This window comes from Chanodichthys erythropterus, chromosome 24 (assembly GCF_024489055.1).
Source record: "Chanodichthys erythropterus isolate Z2021 chromosome 24, ASM2448905v1, whole genome shotgun sequence".
In the NCBI taxonomy this organism is placed as follows: domain Eukaryota; kingdom Metazoa; phylum Chordata; class Actinopteri; order Cypriniformes; family Xenocyprididae; genus Chanodichthys; species Chanodichthys erythropterus.
The window spans coordinates 19,485,087-19,506,749 of NC_090244.1; the positions used below are offsets into that span (position 1 = coordinate 19,485,087).

Here is a 21,663-nt window from a genome sequence, read left to right on the forward strand (position 1 = left end):
TTAACAACCTTAACAATTATAACACTTTCTACGCAATCAATTTAAGTTAAATAATTCATAAAACTTGCCTTATTTAACAGTAACAATCAATTCAATAGCAATTTATGCAAGATTTGTAAAGCACTTATATAAACTGTCAATCAATTCAACAACCTAAACATTCATAAAACTATTTTTATGCAACTGACAATCAATTTAAAGAGGTCCTTGATTATGATTTTACTTTTTTAACTTTAGTTAATGTTTAATGTTGCTGTTTGAGCATTAACAACATCTGCAAAGTTACAACGCTCAAAGATCAATGCAAAGGGAGATATTTTCTTTTACAGAAATCGCTTATCAGGGACTACAACAAACGGCTAAAACGAGTGACTTCCTGGGTATTTATTAGACAAGGGCAGGACGTTTGGATGCGCACAACTGAATCATCAGACTAGGTAAGCAAGCAAGGACAACAGCGAAAAATGGCAGATGGAGCGATAATAACTGACATGATCCATGATATCATGATATTTTTAGTGATATTTGTAAATTGTCTTTCTAAATGTTTCGTTAGCATGTTGCTAATGTACTGTTAAATGTGGTTAAAGTTACCATCGTTTCTTACTGTATTCACGGAGACAAGACTGTCGTTATTTTCATTTTCTAAACACTTGCAGTCTGTATAATTCGTAAACACAACTTCATTCTTTATAAATCTCTCCATCAGTGTGTAATGTTAGCTTTAGCCACGGAGCACTATCAAACTCATTCAGAATCAAATGTAAATATCCAAATAAATACCATACTTTCGCGATTAGACATGATGCATGACGAACACTTTGTAAAGATCCATTTGAGGGTTATATTAGCTGTGTGAACTTTGTTTATGCTGTTAAAGGCAAGCACGAGCTCCGTGGGCGGAGAGCATGAGCATTTAAAGGGGCCGCAGCCTAAATCGGCTCATATTTAATGATGCCCCAAAGTAGGCAGTTCAAAAAATTATTAAAAAAAAAAAAATCTATGGGGTATTTTGAGCTGAAACTTCACAGACACATTCAGGGGACACCTTAGACTTATATTACATCCTTTAAAAAGATTGGTTTTATGAACAATTTACACAGAAACTACTTGGTCTTGTGTTTAATTGCCTGCAGCTTGAATCAACTGTCACTGAAGCTCACAACAAAGATGAAACGTGTTGCAGAGTGCAGAAACCCAAGCACTAACTCTAGATCATAGTTTTCACCTTAACAGCTTTTTATAAAAGGAATGTCAATTATGCGTCTTTAATTGTTGTACATGACACCACAATTGAAATCATCTCATGATATCTAGAGATTTGCAATATCTTCCCTCCAAAGGTGATTTTGTAACAGACTCCGCGGACTTTGAGTTGTGTTGTACAGCAATAATTTCATGTGGAAACGCTGAGACGGATTTCAGGGCTTCTAAGAGATATTGATTGTTCCCAGCTTCAACGTGTTGTTCTGCCCTGTTTATCTAATATAAACCACATCAGTGATCAGTCTTTTAAACCAGTTCAGCACTTAGCGAGAATCTGACGTCTCTGGAGGAAAGGCGCTTTGGAAAGTTAACTGATTGTTTATGGTCGATCACACACGAAATACGTCAAATGAAACAGCTTAACCTTTGAACAAACACATTGTAATAACACCCATCTTAAACCATACCATGGTGTGATACATCACACCTCTGATGATCAAAACAAGAAGGGGAGGGAGGCATCATTATGTCAGGAGGAAGGCTGCCAAACAGTGATCCTCATTTTGGGTCTTCACTCCAGGATGTTGGCCTGGCATTCGCCCTGGCATCACAACACAACTTGGCTTTGCTCGACCAAGTTGGTCTTTTCAGCTGATGACTAGTCAATTTTTTGGATGGCTCTTAGAAATCTCAAGAAATGTCTGTTTTATAGGGTCAAATATGACCCAAACAAAAAAGAGAAAAGCCAAATTTTGCATAAAGCCTATTTAAGAATTTTAAGATATCCGCATTGTTATTTTAATGACAATTAAATGGATTTTCCACAAATTTCTCATTAGTGTAATAAAATTAACTACCGTGATGCCAAAAAAGTATTTATTTTACAATTAATAATGTCACTAATAGGGTTGGGAATCCAAAATCGATTCCAGTTCTGGAATCGGATGCTTAAGGTCAGGAATCGGATACTTGCTATGAAATTAAAATTTTGATTCTCTCATCTATTCCTTTGTGTGCATTTTAATATAACTTAGGGCTGGGCGATGTATCGAATGCTTTTGTCACGCGCATTTCATCAGTAAAGCCGGTTCCCTGATTGCCGCTAAATCGCCATCACCTGCTTTCAAATGGAGCGGCATTTAATAGACAGAGCCGCAGATCACTGACAAGCTACGCAATATCGCGTTCATTATCGAAGGCGATACATCTGCGATATGAACGCGATATTGCGTGGCTTATCAGTGAACTACGGCTCTATCTATTAAATGCCGCTCCATTTGAAAGCAGGTGATGGCGATTTAGCGGCAATCAGGGAACCGGCTTTACTGACGAAATGCGCGTGACAAAAGCATTCGATATATCGCCCAGCCCTAATATGACTTTTAACCATTCAAGCGAAAGATGACACATATCGCTCACATCCAAAGCGCGCACACAGAAAGCCGCCTCTCATACTGTATATTGCGCGATACTGAACTGATACCGATATGGAAGTTCTCTTCCAAATCTTTTTGCACTTGAATGGACAAATACACACAAATTTGTCAAAATATCCTCATAAATACATTCGGTTATGTCTTAAGTGAACATAAACAGTTGACAAAGAAAATGCATGTGTAACAGTATATTGCATATGTGCAGCTCTTAAAGTGACAGCAGCCTAATATTCCTGTTGCCGTCTCTAAAATAACATTAATCAAACAACAAAATTCACTTGCTGTTCTTGACTTTTGTAACTATATTTGTAATGTATATTTTACATTTGATTACAGTTTCTGTATCTGAATGTATCTTTGTTCAGTTTTATTTAGGCTACTTGTGCGATTGCTAATTTGTTTATTTATTGTTTCTTAATTACTGAGTGTTTACTTGTTTTTAATAATGCTTGAAATTTATATTAGTTAGGCTAGTTGTTTTTGCGGTCGTATTTTTAAACCACAGGCAAAAGTTCCTTGTGTAAGTGTTCTTTTGTCTGTTGATTTTTGTCCATGGTGTTCAGCTACCATGACTTGTAATAAGAATAAATGTCAATGAAATGTTGTGTTTGTTTTTTTACCTCATTAGAATCTAAATAAGGAATCGATAAGTATTGGAATCGATAAGCAGAATCGGAATTGGAATCATTAAAATTCAAAAGATACCCAAGTGTCAAAACTGTCCCTTTTCCTTACTTCAGATCAAGATTTTGGGATGCAACTGCCTTCAGATAAGCACAAAAGGGTGACTTCCTCTACAAACCTGTTCAAGCACAGGGAAATCCTAATCCCTACTATTTGAGAATGTCACAGGCTCCTGGAAGCATGGCTGTCAGATAAAGCTGCACACCAGCTCTGGGCTTCAGGAGAGCTTTTTCGTACAGAAACCTTGTTTAGAGGCCTCTACTCCTCTACGGCCCATCCGTCTTCTGTCATCGCTGGGTAAACATACGCCAGTGCTCCTGCCCACAACCCTCAGAGTAAAATAGCACTGGCTGCAACATTAAAAGTCCTCAGACTGGGGCCAGTGACTGGAGCCCGAACCACGCTGGGGTTTTCAGCAGCATATTGCTGACCAGCCAACAAAAACAACTGCCACGGCCAGACTACCATTAAGAGGTGTGTGCTCCATTAAAAGCAGCATGTAACTGCATATCTGTAGACAGAAGTAAGTGGAATAGTTCATGCAAAAGTGAAAATTCTGTCATTGTTTCCTCATCCTCCTGTGCGACTATATCAATATCTTACATTTTTGAATATACTGGATACTCTTTTTCTTATAATGATAGTAAATAATAATAATAATAATAATAAAATAAAATACTTTTTTGGGGGGTCAATGACGTCATGTGACGGGTCATTTTTTTGTCCAAAGGCTTTAATAATAATAAAAAACAAGATATGACATCCAAAGTATGTAAGGTAGTACAACTAGATCTCTTTTATTGAATCCAAAAGGCTTTAATTACATTTTGTTATATATAAAAGGTTTTTTAAAGATTTTGAAGTGTCAAAAGATCATTCGGTTTAACCACCAAAGGATTATAATATCTTAAAATGTGTAATACATGTATATATTTTTTTATTCTGGCATGATTTTATATCATCATATATTAACATAGTGCAAAATGGTATTAAAGTTATATTTAGAAGTCGTTGATTTGTTATGAGAAAGAATGTCGGAAGAATGAATTTCATTTATGTCATTCGGAGTAACCGATATAAAGGGACCATTTTGGATCAAGTCATGTGGTCATTATCATGTGACAGGATGTGACATCATTCAGACACCTGCAAAGGACTACATGGTCATGAAGAAAAGTAACTAACTCTCTTTTAACTATTTGAAAAATTCATGTTTTCACTTGTTCATACGCATGTCCCGAAACATCAGGTCATTCGGTACAAATGCTATAAAACATGGAAAATGTTGTAATATTTTAAAAACTTGTACTAAATATAAAATGTCTGATTGTCGTTTTGCTAGCTAGCTAGATTTCAGCCTGTTAGCACTGTTTGAAAATATCGTCATTCGGTATAACCAAAAGTTTCACTAATTGATTATAAAAACCACATAATCTCATTGTTAACACTTAATAAAATTTCAACTTGAATTATATCTCCATGATGTTTTTTTACACTTTTAAAAACCTTATTCGTCAATGACCTGGCTGTCTTCATTTAAAAAAAAAACAAACAAAAAAAAAAAAACATTTGGGGTCTTCATTCCTTTTGGGTGATCTATTCCTTAAAAAAAGCCCAACAGGGTGGTATAATGTTGAATGTAGGGTTGTCAAAAGCACCGACTTAGTATTGAAATTTTGTGACAATACCAGCATTGTGTTCATGCACTCAACAGATATGTCTTTAATTTGCTACAATGATCAAAGCTTCAAAAACGTGTTCTAAATACACATCTTTGACGCTCTTCATGAGTGCTTACAGGCGTCTATATTAGGGATCCGCTGATAGACGCTTTGGTACAGAAGTTGATGCTTTTGGCAACCCTAGTTGAACACGTTAAACTGCACAGGTTAAGCTTGAGCACATTGGGCGGTGCGACGTTAAACGCTGGTGTCGGTGTACAATATTTGTTAGGCTAATTGCAGGGTTTGAATAAAGGGGCTCAGCTTGGCTCATTCAGCCGCTAAAAAATCCCCCCTGCTGGAAGGAGTCAATCAGCACACCGCCAGGTGACAGATTTCACCATCACACTCTGACACCGAGGCTAGGAGCAAGCAAAATATTGTTGTCTGCCATGCCAACTAATAAGTAATTATAGGCTAGTCCTTCACAGATGGCAGACCCCACAGTCATTCCGCTGTCTTCCAATAACGGAGAAATTAAGTTAAGGCGCTGCTCAGCACATGTGCATCTGCAACCTGAACAAGCCTGAGTCTAAACAAGCGGCGAACGTGCCTGAGAGTTAACAGGAAAGAGCCCATTAAAACAAGCTCATGACACTGCAAATCTACTCAACTTGATTGATGTAAATCCCATGATTCATGGGCATGTGTAATTAGAGGTGTGCAATAGACATCGCCACTAAAAGGTTGGAAAGCAAACCTTTGTTTGGAGCTACTCCAACCGGAATGATCAAAGAATATGTTTTCTTCCAAAATCTTTAACAAAAAAACTTGCCTAAAACAGAGTACAATACTGATACTACCGTTCAAAAGTCTGGGGTCAGTAATACTTTCATTGTTAATGATTTCGAAAGAAGAAATCTCTTATGCTCACCAAGGCTTTATGATGAAAAATACAGTAAAAACAGTAATATTGTGAAATATTATCACAATTTAAAAAGCTGTTTTCTATTTGAATACATTTTAAAGTGTAATTTATTCCTGTGATGGTAAAGCTAGATTTTCAGAATTATTATTCCAGTCTTCAGTGTAACACGATCCTTTAGAAATCATTCTAATATGCTGATTTGATGCTGAAGAAATTTTTTTATTATTATCATTGTTGAAAACAGTTGTGCTGCTTAATATTTTTAGTGGAAAAAAAGTTATTATATTTAAAACATTATTATATACATTAATATATAATTTGCATTACAGTATGTCGCCCCCGATAGCCTAGTGGGCAGCGTGTGGAAATATATCGCTGTTGCGATTCGGGTGACCCGAATCCCGGCTCATGGACCTTTCCCGATCCCGTCCCCTTCTCCCTCTCTCCTCAACTTCGCCTACTGTCCTATCATAATAAAGAAAAAAACTGTAATGCAGTTTTTTTAAGATTTATTTTTGGCGTTTTTGCCTTTATTATGATAGGAAAGTAAGTGAAGTTAAAGAGAGAGAGGGAGACGGGATCGGGAAAGGTCTGCAAGCCGGGACTCTAACTCGGGTTGCCTGAATCGCAACAGCGCTGTACTGTATGTCGGCACTCTGCCCACTAGGCTATAGGCACCGACATACTGTAATGCAAATTATATATTAATGTATATAATAATTTAAATACAATAACCTTTTTATCTGTCTTATCACAAACTTTTGAAAATGAAAGTGTTAATTTAGTGGGAAATCTGTGTGAAAAGCAAAAAAAAAAAAAAAAAAAAGTTCTCTTATGAACCATATTGACACCATTTAGGGTACTTTTATGGTGTTTTGTCCTTTTTGGAGCTGAACATATGAGGTCACTAAACTGCCATTATGTGGAAAAGAAATGCATTAAGATTCTTCAAAACCATGACATGAGGGTGATGGCATTATTGTAAATTTTGGCTAAATATTTATATGATTCCAATAATTCCTTAAAACACACAATCCATACCTAGATCACAATCAATACCCAGTTAATAAAAAAAGTCCTACATTTTTTACATTAAATAACCAATTTCACTTAAATGCAAGATTATACACGTAAAATGGAAGCAAAAGACCTTCATAAGATCAAAAGCCCTAAAGCTACAACACACAAGCCTGAACTTCCATTGCTGCTAAAAACAGATCATTAAAGATGCCATATGTAGTCATAACACACTCTCTAAATGATTTAAGCATTTGTTTGCTTTCTTGTCTGACCCTCCATTATCCTTCAAGAGCTCCTCTCAAATAAGACGTCAAGCGTCAACACTCAGGGTTAAAACAACACGTGCCTCTCTTCAGCTTTGCCTTTCAACTCCTAGAAGGTCAAATGTGATGTTTGACCTGCTCAGAGTTCTTTTGTGGATGTGGACAAGCACAGGTAAAAATAATAAGAAGCAAAAATGAAGTCAGAATTGTTGTGTCAAAGGCCAAGTTTGGGCATTGTGTAAATAGAAAATAAAAAGGGAAAATTTGTTCCTTCCTAAATGTCTTCACACCCACATGTTGGTTTCTGTGGACAAAGCTAAGTGTACCGTCTGAACAACGCACTATAATTTGCAGAATGCTTTAGATGTTTGACAAAAAAAAAAAACTAAGCCACAATGGCTGATCGTTTACTTCTTTGTTGAATCATTTTAGATGTGTGCAATAAATCTAGATAAATATATATCTGAAATAAGACTACATTAAGTAAATTCAATTCCTCAAAAAAATATATATATATAAAAAGATTGTTTACACAACAACGGTATATTAATACTTGACATTTTTTGCATACAGACGAAAAATTTGCACATTCACACGGATCTGCAAAAAAGACTAAAAACGCTGTATTACTCATGCCAGGCCAGTAGGTGGCGATGTAGCTTTGTAAAAATAAAGAAAAACACTACTCGTCTATAGACTGAACACATAATACACATGCGCATTGACACCGTTTTCACAAACTGTAGTTTATATGGAGGCGATAACGGTATAATTTTCAAAAACTTGCACTTTGAAACCCGCTGTCACATAAATGAATGACCAAAAACACAAAGTTTTTCATTTTTAGTTGAAAACAGTGTTGTGTAAATGGCCCCTAATGTACCACTAGGCCAGTTATGATCATGAATTTTGTGCTGACCATTAATTGTCATGCAGACAATTGAAATCAATGTTTTGTTAGTGTTACTTGCAGTATACATTCTTTTATTTAGGAATCGTTTATAATATAATAACAACATTTGGGTAACACTTTAGTTTAGGGTTCAATTCTCACTATTAACTAGTTGCTTATTAGCATGCATATCACTAGGATACTGGCTGTTTATTAGTACTTATAAAGCAGATATTAATGCCTTATTCTGCATGACCTTATTCTACATCCCTTAATCCTACCAATACCTAAACTTAACAACTACTTTGCTAACTATTAATAATTGGGATGCACCGATATAAAAATGTTGGCCGATACCGATAACCGATAATTCTTTATATTTGAAAGCAGATAACCGATTTATTGGCCGATAAATCTAAATCCAAATTTTTATATAATTTTTGAGAGCCTGATTACAAAGACAAAAGTCTCAGCATTAAAAGCCATGTCCCAAGCACACAATTATAATGTTCTCATTATAATTTTATGTAGCCTATATGACAGACTTGCGCTGTACGTGTTGCACTTACGTGTATTTGTCTTTTTGAAGTGATTCCAATCATATTTCAAGCAATTCAAAACTATTATTGTGAACAGTATGCATCTGAAGTGTCTCAGCTTAAAGGTGCCCTAGAATCAAAAATTGAATTTACCTCGGCATAGTTGAATAACAAGAGTTCAGTACATGGAAATGACATACAGTGAGTCTCAAACTCCATTGTTTCCTCCTTCTTATGTAAATCTCATTTGTTTAAAAGACCTCTGAAGAACAGGCGAATCTCAACATAACACCGACTGTTACGTAACAGTCGGGATCATTAATATGTACGCCCCCAATATTTGCATATGCCAGCTCATGTTCAAGGCATTACACAAGGGCAGACAGTATTAACATCTGGATCTGTGCACAGCTGAATCATCAGACTAGGTAAGCAAGCAAGAACAATAGCGAAAAATGGCAGATGGTGCGATATTAACTGACATGATCCATGATTACATGATATTTTTAGTGATGTTTGTAAATTGTCTTTCTAAATGTTTCGTTAGCATGTTGCTAATGTACTGTTAAATGTGGTTAAAGTTACCATCGTTTCTTACTGTATTCACAGAAACAAGAGAGCCGTCGCTATTTTCATTATTAAACACTTGTAGTCTGTATGATTCATAAACACATCTTCATTCTTTATAAATCTCTCCAACAGTGTGTAATGCTAACTTTAGCCACGGAGCACTATCAAACTCATTCAGAATCAAATGTAAACATCCAAATAAATACTATACTCACATAATCCGATGTATGCATGCAGCATGCATGACGAACACTTTGTAAAGATTCATTTTGAGGGTTATATTAGCTGTGTGAACTTTGTTTATGCACTGTATTATAGTTGAGAGCTCGTGGGGGCAGGGAGCGCGTGATTTAAAGGGGCCGCAGCCTGAATCGGTGCATAGTTAATGATGCCGCAAAATAGGCAGTTAAAAAAATTAATAAAAAAAAATCTATGGGGTATTTTGAGCTGAAACTTCACAGACACATTCAGGAGACACCTTAGACTTATATTACATCTTGTAAAAACTGGTTCTAGGGCACCTTTAAGGACATAATCCATTATTTATCGGCTTTAATATATTGGCCAAATTTTCTTATCAGGCCGATAATGATAACAGTAAAAAAGGACATAACGGCCGATACCGATATTGTAACTGATATATTATGCACCACTTAAACAGTGTTGATAATGATAAATATTAGGAATGCAACAATATGAACATTTTGGCCAATACCAATAACTGATATATTGGCCGATAAATCTAAATCCATATATTTTTGAGAGCCTGATTTCAAAAGTCTCACCATTAAAAGCCATGTCCCAAGCACTTCAACATAAATCAAACATATACAGTACAGTATCCTAGATATGACACCGATATGATGGCCGATAAATTGTGCATCACAAGTAAATATAAAACAGGCAAAAAACAAAAGTTAGTGAAAGAGAAACAATGGTTGTGAACTTCTTTCCTGAGATTTTCTTTCCATAATTTTCAAAACGCGTGTCGTTTTTGTATAAAAATTAGTCTATTGGGTGACATTTAGGTCAACATTACATAAACAGTTTTAATAAGTCTCACAGCCAAAAAGATGCTATTCTGGTCATAAAACCAAGCCAAGTGCAGTTTAAGGATGTCTTTTCTCAAAATGTATTATATACTTTCTTAATAAAAAGGGGCAGAAAATGTTTGAACTTGAATAATCTAATAACACTATCTGAACTTAAACGCATGAAAGGAAAACTTCAATTAACAGAAACAGAGTTCCTATAATTTTCTTTAGAAATTTAACCGGACATCTTCTAAAAGCCTCAGTCATATTCCCTTTTCACTTGAGATCAAAGCAATGTGGTTTGCTTCGTTTCATAGATCTGCTGAAAAGTGTTTTAATTCAATTCCTGCGCTGAGATCGCCTCCGAAACCCACAATCACAGCCAATGCAGCCAGTCAAATAAACTTACTTACACACCACAAGCAAAACCACAAACTGCTTGTGGTTAACTAATAATAAACCAGTTTCGCATGTGGCATCCTACTGTGCGCAATTATGAGATCTGACTAAACCGCAATTTTCAGTGTTTAAGCAGCCAAAATATGATTAACAGTCACAGCTGCTAAAATCTGTACTTGAGTGTGACATTGATATTTATGTATAGTCCAAAAAAAATGTATATGGTTTAAGAACACCATCAGCTATTATAACAAATCAGACTGTATTAAACTTTATTGTTGCAACATTTCCTGTCTCTCTCTTACAGTGTCTATTGAGGCTGCACAATTAATCAGAAAAAAAAATCAATATTAAATATCTGCATCAACACATTTATATGCATGTTGCGTCATACATCAAAGTTGTGCACATGTATACAATGCACCACTTGTCACCATGATGGTAACTCTCCAAAAACCCACATTAACAGAAACTCGTCTAAATTGGCATAACAAAATATTAATCGCTACTAAATCTCCCAATTAACATTAATCTAACATTATATAACACTCAATTTTAGCATTTACTCTCCCTTTCGAGGGCCACTAGCAAAGCATGCTGGGAAATAGGAATCCCAGCCCAGTTTCAGTTAAACTTAAGTTTGCCTAAATTAAAAGAAATAAGTTCATAAAACTCAAAACAATGAAACAGTTCAGTTTACTCAAAATATTTCAGTTATGTGGACTTGAATGCAAAAGAAAGTGCTAAATACTCGTAAAAGTTGATTTGACTGAACTAATTTGTTTAATTTAAGTTTGTCCTACTCAATCCAAAGTGTATCGGTATGTTGACTTAAATAAAGAATAAAGCAGAATTTACACACCAAATCACAAGCTCATTGAAACTTGATGTCAAAAGTCCAAGATAAAATATATAAAAAGTTATCAAACTTGTGTGCATCATGTACATTTTTCAAAGTCACCAAGTAATTTTAAATTGTTAAAAAAAAAAAAACTTTAATCTCATGTTTCACTGAAATTATGTCTTGATCTACTAAAGTAATTTAATGCCAATTCTATAACCAAAAATGATTAATTGTAAATGTTTTTTTTATTATTTGTCATAAATCATGCAGACCTATCATGTTGAAAAAACAGCCAAATTTTGACTTTCATATATGAATCAATAATAATCAATTATGAATTATTAATAATAATAACATATTTTTAGTATTCATACTAACAGCCGGGTATCAACTTTTCTAAACTTTAGCCGCTCTAATAGACAACTACCGGCATTATCAATATCTGTTTAGTTTATGGTCCATTAACATTTACGAGTTTCCACAGAAATATAGATTTGGAATGGTGGATTTTGATTTATAAGGAGTCTGGTTAATATTATTGTGAATTTTAAATAATCATACCTCAAACATGACTTCTCAATGTAGAGTTTTTATAAGTATGATTCTAAAAGGTTGCTAAATCAGGACTACAACTACCAAAATGATGTGTGCATCATTGATGAATCAGAAAAGCATTAATTGCTTCTAATAGCAACATAAACGCTTCAGAATTCATATTTGAGGTATGACTGTATCACTTATGATATAGAACAAATTGTCTCTCACATACTCTCACAGCCTCCAAACTGACGTCATGACCGCACAGGTCTTTATTGACTCTCTTGGCGTGTTTGTTGCACAAGTCTTGCGAAAGCAAAGTGGATTTCTAACACAGGCGAGCAGAGCAGTCCCACTGAACACTTTGTTTCTCATCGCCCATTCACACAAGGGTTACATAACAGGGCTAAGGCGTTCTTTCTTTTGCCTTTCCCTTCTAGATGCACTTTAGTCCTGCTGTACAGGGTGGGGGTGAATATGGGTCAGCAGGTTAGGAGTGTCTCAAAGTCAATCTCCTACTTTTAAAAAAATGGCACAGACTTGCCTAAAAACTCCCATCCGGACAGAGCCTCCCCATACCTGCCTCTCTGACTGCTATTACATAACAGCACAGTGCTGGGAAAGTACCATGCAACAAAAGTGAAACAACGTCCTTCTAAAGGGCTAGAGAGGGAACGGGAGATTTATTATAGATTAATTAGGATTTAAACCATGCATGCAATTCATTTTTACTATTCAAAGTAATTTCTGCCAATTTTCTAATCGACGACAAACATGAATAATTTATATAAACCAAGAACAACACGTACGCGCGCATTCCTGCTCAGTCCAGCGGTAATATTTTCGTTTAGGACGCAAGTGGACCCGAGTTCAAGTCCCGGACTTGCATACAATTTTACCTAATAAACCAAACACTAGTCACTACACACATTCGCCACAGCGTTATCATAAAAACACGCCGAATCACAGACTTCAACATTACAGATATCGAATGATTTTCCCTGCTCTGTTTATGGCAAAACTTGTTACATAACCAGCTTACATTCCACATTCAACATATCAGCCTCTAAATATACCCCTCAGCGCGACACATAACAAGCTGAAAAGAGATTCACAATGTTACTTTATACTGTCACGTCACTTTTTTGTCTGTATAATCGCAGATACATTTTGCATTGAACTTGGATGAGTTGAATAGAGACACCGAAGGGGGAGTGGCTAGAAATCTACTGTCTGTACTGTAAAACAATCATATTTAACATTCAATCAATTACATTTAGATATTAAATCATTACGGGAAGCTCAAATGCCTTAAATGTTTATTTTACATATGCAAAATATATATTTGTGCGCCTCCGATAAGCATACGAACACGTGCAGTGGGCAAGTAAAGGCAAGCTGACAACCAATGAATGAAATATAAAAATATAACGCTTAAAAAAATAAACAAACATCTAATAAAAACACTGCGAGTGTCGTGAATTATACCACTGCCTCATTCTCATTTAAACAGTCTATACTCCACATAAGTTCGACTTGAGAATGTTATCATGTACAATAATATATCTTTATATTATTTTACACCATTATTTAAATCTGAAATGAACTTTCATATTGCCAAATTTTGATTTTTGTTGATAAACGAATGTGTTTATTTTTTAGTCTTCAGTGTCAGTGCTGTCATACATCCAACAATGGCAGGCTCCTTCGGTTTATACGAGAACAGCAACTCTAAAAGCATCTTAAATCCGATATATTTCATAAAAGCCGTTTATTTTAATTCACCACGCGCTTTACAGTGAAACAAACGCACTGGAATCGTTTTTACGCGGTGCGCGCGCCATTTAAGTTGAAATGAATTCACTTTGAAGTTTTGCTCATCATCACTACGGAGAATCAATGTCGTATCGATTCCAAATATTCAATGTCTCTCACCTCTGTTGGTGCTGGAGCAGCTCTGCCGGCGCACCGGGGCTTGGTGCTCAGCTTTGCGGAGGGTCTCCAGGTTTACCGGGGTTTCCCTGACCGGGGTAACCGGCTCTGAGACGCCGTTGCCCGGGTCGCTCGCTGGATCTGGAGGGGACTCCATGTTGTGCTTTCTTTTGGAGCTATTGCTGCTGGTGTATCACGATGCGCCGCGATGCGATTCAGAGCTCAGAGGTTTGGTGTAGCTATGTATTTTTCTAGCAGAAGTAAGAAATGTTGAACAGGCGAGTGTAGACAGAGGTGGGTGTGTAGGTTTGATTGTCCACTGGCAGCGCTAGAGAGGAGCTCCGGTGCAGCCGCTCAACAGGGAGACACTGTCAATAGCCGATGAATGGATGTGTGTGAGACCTATTAACAGTGGCACTTTCATGGCTTTGCCCATGTTTTAATGATACAGCCGCACATTTTCTGCTTTAAAACACATAATGTGTGATCTATAAGCGCACATATTGCGCGTTTGCTCAGATTAGACATTCCTGATATGTTTTTATAACACTGTAAAAAAAAAATATATATATATATATATTTTTTCAACATTTTTTTTTGTCAAATCAACTTAAATAAATAATATGGTTCACAGATAACATAATATTTCGAGTTTCTGTTGATTAAAACATTGCAACTCAATTTTTTAATTTCAGAAAATTAAGGCAACTTACTTTTTTAAGTTAAACCAACAATTTTTTTTTTTTTTTTTTTTTTTTTCAGTGTACACATTTGGTTTATGTGGCAAAAAGTATGAGAGCTGAAATTTTATATAGCCTATATATTATTTAAACATAATCAAAACTAGGAAATACATTGCAGCATTTTTCTTTGCCTCATTACATTTGGTTACTCAATAAACATTGCTTACATTTTATAAATATTTTATTCCACATTTGAAAACATACCAATTTTAAGTCCCTCTTCACATATGCATATTTAAGACGTAAAATAATAAACTCAAAATCGGTTCACAAAAACAACTATTCTAATCTGCATACTATTACTGTCCATTTTTCCTTATTTGTGAGTTAATGTTAATGAGAAAATATTTTTATACCCAGGTCTATAGTAAATTTATGCAAAAATGTTCATCATAACTATTTATCACCATCTTTTAGCTACTAATGTAAGATTTATATCAAGGTTTGGCAGCGTAAATGCCTATAAAGTACTGTTTTAACCTCTTAATGGTTCTTGATTCTGGAGACAGACATATTATTCCAATATAGATATAAGAAATTAATTTTAAGGTATTTCTTTTATTCCTGCCTTGCATATTAAATATTCAAGATACTTATTTTTATGATTCTGATGATGCACAGGCTATTATTGGCAGAATAACCCAAATACAGCTCATATAATGTGCTGATATGAAGTTATTGCACAAGTTACATCAAACTATATATACAATAGCTTGTATTTAGCAACAAATGCAGCTTGTGCACTGACTAAAATAACTAAAGTGTCACTCTCGTTATGTTTGTTTAATCAGTGGAAGAGCGCAGTAGATTAAGTTGGTCTGAGCTCTGACTTCAGTTGATCGAAGCCTCGGGGAAAGCAAAGTTTTATAGCAGCATGTTTAGGGCGTGTTTTGATACTAAACAACAGCAAACTCGAGGTGCCCTTATTAATGAAATATTTCGTTTGGTTGCGGGTTCTCCCTGCGGCGTTATATACAGCATGCCTGCCGCATGTGATCAGTGCGGAAGAGCCACGCCCCCTCAGAGCACTGCACGTGGACTTTGGCATGGTCTTGCAACTTGGATATGACAAGCTAAACAAGTCAAGTTCACCGCGTGCACGAGTACGTCGAAGTGGTTACGTTTAGCTGAAAGGTCAGAAAGGAATAGTAACACACAATAAGGTCTCATTTGCTTACAGTGGTTAATGCATTAAATAACATAAGAAAACAATGAGCAATATATTTTAACAGCATTTAATAACCTTTTTTAACGTTAGTTGACACAAATGTTCATAGTTTACAGAGCATTAAACAGATAGGCCTAAATGTTGAGATTAACATTAAAGGAACACTCCACTTTTTTTGAAAATAGGCTCATTTTCCAACTCCCCTAGAGTTAAACATTTGAGTTTTACTGTTTTCGAATCCATTCAGCCGATCTCCGGTTCTGGCGGTACCACTTTTAGCATAGCTTAGCATAGATCATTGAATCTGATTAGACCGTTAGCATCGCACTTAAAAAAGACCAAAGAGTTTTGATATTTTTCCTATTTAAAACTTGACTCTTCTGTAGTTAAATCGTGTACTAAGACCGACAGAAAATTAAAAGTTGCGATTTTCTAGGCTGATATGGCTAGGAACTATACTCTCATTCAGGTGTAATAATCAAGGGACTTTGCTGCCGTATCATGACTGCAGCAGTGCAATGATATTACGCAGCGCCCGTGAGCCCCTGCTTGCACAGGGAACATGCATTGCAACCATGGAGACATTTGTGAGAGACGCTGCGTAATATCATTGCACTGCTGCAGGCATGATACGGCAGCAAAGTTCCTTGATTATTATGCCTGAATGAGAGTATAGTTCCTAGCCATATCAGCCTAGAAAATCGCAACTTTTAATTTTCTGTCGGTCTTAGTACACGATTTAACTACAGAAGAGTCAAGTTTTAAATAGGAAAAATATCAAAACTCTTTGGTCATTTTTAAGCGCGATGCTAACGGTCTAATCAGATTCAATTAACTATGCTAAGCTATGCTAAAAGTGGTACCGCCAGAACCGGAGATCGGCTGAATGGATTCGAAAACGGTAAAACTCAACTGTTTAACTCTAGGGGAGTTGGAAAATGAGCCTATTTTCAAAAAAAGTGGAGTGTTCCTTTAAGATTAGGCTAATAAATGCTGTGGTGTTCATAGAGTTCATGTTAACTAATGTTAACAGATCATTTTAAAGTGTTTGAAAAGGAATTAAAAAACTGTAATGTACTTGTTTACTATCACATAAGATCCAGCTGTTCAGGGATTATTAAAGTATAATTTCTGTCGTCATTTACTGACCCTCATGTCCTTAAAAACCCGTATGACTTTCTTTCTTCTGAGGAACACAAATTACTAATAATGAAAGTGGGACCGAACAGACCGTCAAAAAACAAACAAAACAAAGTCTTCGGAAACCATGCGATATGCCTATAGCTTTGTGTGCTTGCTAACAAATCAATATTCAAGTCGTTGTTTACTGATAAACTAATCTAATATTATCCCACTGTTTGTAATTGTATTCACGCATGTGCAGATTTAAACTTGGCACGTGAAGGTGCGTCGTGTCTTCCGAACGCAATTGGTTCTCACTTGTCTCGTGACTGATTACGATGTCGGCTACCTAAAGCGCGTTGTCCAAAACGGGTGAGCGTAAATTTACTAGTGTCGTACGAAGTTGTATGCCAAATTGGGTGCCTTATTAGCAAACCTACAAAATTACTATTTAAAATAGTTAAGAGTCTTTAAAAATACGTAAATAAAGTGATGATTTTTATTACATAGCCTATAAGCTATATCAGTTTAATAAATCGAATAAAACATTTCTTTTTGTGATTTCAGTTAACTACAGAGCCCTGTACATGACATGCAGGAAAAAAAATAGAAGGCTAAATTGTGTACACGATTTATTAATTTGTTCCCTCAATTTACTATAAAACGTGTGCATGATTTACTATATCGATTTACTAAAAGGTGTACACGATTTACTATCTCGTTCCCTTGATTTACTAAAACGTGCGCATGATTTACTATATCATTCCCTCGATTTACTAAAACGTGCGCACGATTTACTATTTTGTTCCCTCAGTTTACTAAAATGTGCACACGATTTACTGTTTCCCTCGATTTACTAAAACGTGTGCGCGATTTACTATTTAGTTCCCTTGATTTACTAAAATGTGCACACAATTTACTATATCCCTCGATTTACTAAAACGTGTGCATGATTTACTATTTTGTCCCCTTTATTTACTAAAACGTGCGCACGATTTACTATATCATTCAATCAATTTACTAAAACGTGCGTGCAATTTACTATTTCGTTGCCTCGATTTACGAAAACGTGTGCACAATTTACTATTCCGTTCCCTCGATTTATAAAAACGTGCGCACGATTTACTATTTCGTTCCCTTGATTTACTAGAACGTGCACACGATTTACTATATCATTTCCTCGATTTACTAAAATGTGCACACAATTTACTATTTCCCTCGATTTACTAAAACGTGCGCATGATTTACTATTTTGCCCCCTTTATTTACTAAAACGTGTGCACGATTTACTATATCATTCAATCAATTTACTAAAATGTGCGTGCAATTTACTATTTCATTGCCTCGATTTACGAAAACGTGCTCACAATTTACTATTTCGTTCCCTTGATTTACTAAAACCTGCGCACAATTTACTATATCATTTCCTCAATTTACTAAAATGTGCACACAATTTACTATTTCCCTCGATTTACTAAAACGTGTGCACGATTTACTATTTCGTTCCCTTGATTTACTAAAACGTGCGCACAATTTACTATATCATTTCCTCAATTTACTAAAATGTCCGCACAATTTACTATTTCCCTCGATTTACTAAAATGTGTGCACGATTTACTATTTCGTTCCCTTGATTTACTAAAACGTGCGCACGATTTACTATATCATTTCCTCGATTTACTAAAATGTGCACACAATTTACTATTTCCCTCGATTTACTAAAACGTGTGCATGATTTACTATTTCGTCCCCTTTATTTACTAAAACGTGCACACAATTTACTATTTCTCTTGATTTACTAAAACGTGTGCATGATTTACTATTTCGTCCCCTTTATTTACTAAAACGTGCACACAATTTACTATATCAATCAATCAATTTACTAAAACGTGTGCATGATTTACTATTTCCCTTGATTTACTAAAACGTGCGTACGATTTACTATTTCATTCCCTCGATTTACTAAAACATGCGCACGATTTACTATTTCGTTCCCTCGATTTACTTAAACGTGCGCACGATTTACTATTTCGTTCCCTCGATTTACTTAAATGTGCGCACGATTTACTATTTTGTTCCCTGTATTTACTAAAACATGCGCACAATTTACTATTTTGTTCGAAATAGTAAATTGTGCGCACGTTTTAGTAAATCGATTTAGTAAATTGAGGGAATGAATTAGTAAATTGTGCACACGATTTTTTTTTTCTTGCATGTCATATGCGGGGCTCCATAGTTAACTGATGGTTATCAAGCTAAAAGTTCCACATACTTTGGCTTCAAAAAGTATTTAGACACTCATGCCACATTAATATAATATGAAACTAAGTGCCATTAAGCACACTTTTCAAGCAAGTCATTGTACAAAAAGACATTTGTTAGGTTTCAAATGATAACACATGAAATGTCAGTAGAACATGTTCATGGTTATTTGATGAACTAATTTTCTCAGGACACCTTTGTGAACTTGAGAGGAACTGACTTATATCCACTAAAAATCACTTCGGGACCAGTTAATTAAACTTTAAAGTGATAGTTCACCCAAAAACAAAAATTCTGTCATCATTTACTCACCCTAACACATTATTCCACACTGTAAAAAAGAATTGTTGGTTTAACTCAGAAAAGTAAGTTGGTTGCCTTAAAATTTTGATTTGAGTTAATGCAAAGAAGGCGATGGGTATAATCAACAGAGACTCAATATATTATGTTATCTGAACCACATTAATTATTTAAGTTGATTTGACAAAAAAAAGTGATAAATCCTTTTTTTGTTGTTGTTGTTGTTGTTTTTGTTTTTGTTCTCTTCAACACAAAGAAAGTTATTTTTGAAGAATGTTTCTAAACAGTTTGTGGGGCACCACTGACTTCCATTGTATTTTTTCCCATTGAAGTCAATGGTGAAGTTAGTTCTGAGAAAAGCTTTAGCATTAAAGCATCATATTGAAATTATTAGAATTTGATTCAGCAAGGGTGAGAGTTTCATTTTTACTAGTTAATTTTGAGGCTGCATGATGATGACAGAATTTTCCTGTCAGAATTCATTGGAAAGTAAGGTGACTTTGGTAAAACTTTTTAGTAAAGTGACTTTGGTAAAACTAGAATGTGATGTTAAAGTAAATTTTTGTGCATCTACAAAAAGTCTTGTTCAAATGTTAAAATAACTCTACAACAATTTTCAGCTTATCAGCCTAATTGTTGTGATTTCAGCATCATAACTATCTGTACTATGAATCTTTATTTCAGATTTGATCAGCCATTTCTGGCATGCCTCTCACAAGGTTTGTGTGTTTACACTGACGATGGCCTCCAGCCATGTTATAATCCAGATTCAAACAGCAAGATCAAACTTAAAGCAATGGCAAAACATCAAGAGCCCTTCGAACATTTGACTGTTTTCAGCCACTTCATTTTCACAATAAGGAATCGACTTTGACATGCTACAGTAGCTTTTCTTTTTTAAATTGTTCATCTCAGGGAGAAGAGAATTGCTTGTTGCGCTTTTCTCGACATAATGGCAACGGTTGTTATTTCAGTATAGGGAATGGATTCAGGGAGAATAAATAACAGGGATCTTACTTGAAAAAAAAAAAAAGAGTAAAAAGACAGTATAAATGAAGCACAGCCATTAAAGAATGTAGAACTGTACATTATATTCTTTTTACACAAAATATAAACAATATGTATTTAATCATTTTTAATCTAAAATTTAATATGAACTGCTTTGCCTAAATAATGAGTTTGTGCTTTATAAAAAAATAAAATTATATATAAAATGTAATAAAAAATATGTATATTAAAAATACCATAAAAAATAATGTAAAATGCATGTTATAAATTATATAGCATTTTATATTACTTTACATATGAATTTATATAGTAATATATATTTAATTTGAAATCTAATGTACTTTGTATGAACTGCTTTGCCTAAATAACATTTGTGCTTTATAATAAATGAAAATGTAAATAAAATATGTATATTGAAAAATGTCATATAAAATTATTTAAAAATATATATATATTAGAAATTGTATATTATTTTATATTACTTTGTATTATAATTTATATTTAACATTTTTTCAGGACTGTTTTACCTAAATAGTGAGTTTGTGCTTTATAATAAATAAGTTTATATAATATAAAATGTAAATAAAATATGTATATGGAAAAAATACAATTTATAAAATTATTTAAAACATACTTATAATATAATTATTTAATAATAATAATGTATTATGTTATATTAATTTGCATGTTACATATTAATTTATATTAATATATTATAAATTAACATGTGTACTATGTAATTTACAGAGTATAAAATAATATATAAATTTAAATACATTTTATACAACATTTTTTATATATTAATATTATATATGTTCATTTATTATATATTGCACATATATTGTGGCCTATAGACATTATTTGAAATGTATTTATTATTTATTGGATTTTTGGACTTTTTAATTTATTGTCAGTTATGGCTGATCTGTATGGCTAGTCATTTGTTATTTAAAAAGTAAAAGTCAACAAATCATTCTGAATTAGTTCAGCCTGAAGCTTTTGTTGTGCATCTGTCATCAGAATTTTATTATCCTTTTTTCTGTTATTATCATTTCCCATTACTATCTACTATTATCTAATCTTTGCGTATTTTCCCCTCAAAATCATCTCTACAT

General features: G+C 34.5%; 1 protein-coding gene across 1 annotated transcript in view; it reads right to left on the reverse strand.

Moving 5' to 3' along the window:
- roraa (RAR-related orphan receptor A, paralog a) overlaps positions 1-14,234 on the reverse strand; it is a 383,427-nt gene extending 369,193 nt beyond the window's left edge. Inside the window, exon 1 of the mRNA XM_067379454.1 lies at positions 13,949-14,234. Within this exon, the coding sequence (XP_067235555.1) occupies positions 13,949-14,102 (154 nt within the window). The 5' untranslated portion in view covers positions 14,103-14,234. The remainder of the gene's footprint in view (positions 1-13,948) is intronic.
- Positions 14,235-21,663: the final 7,429 nt, after the last annotated feature.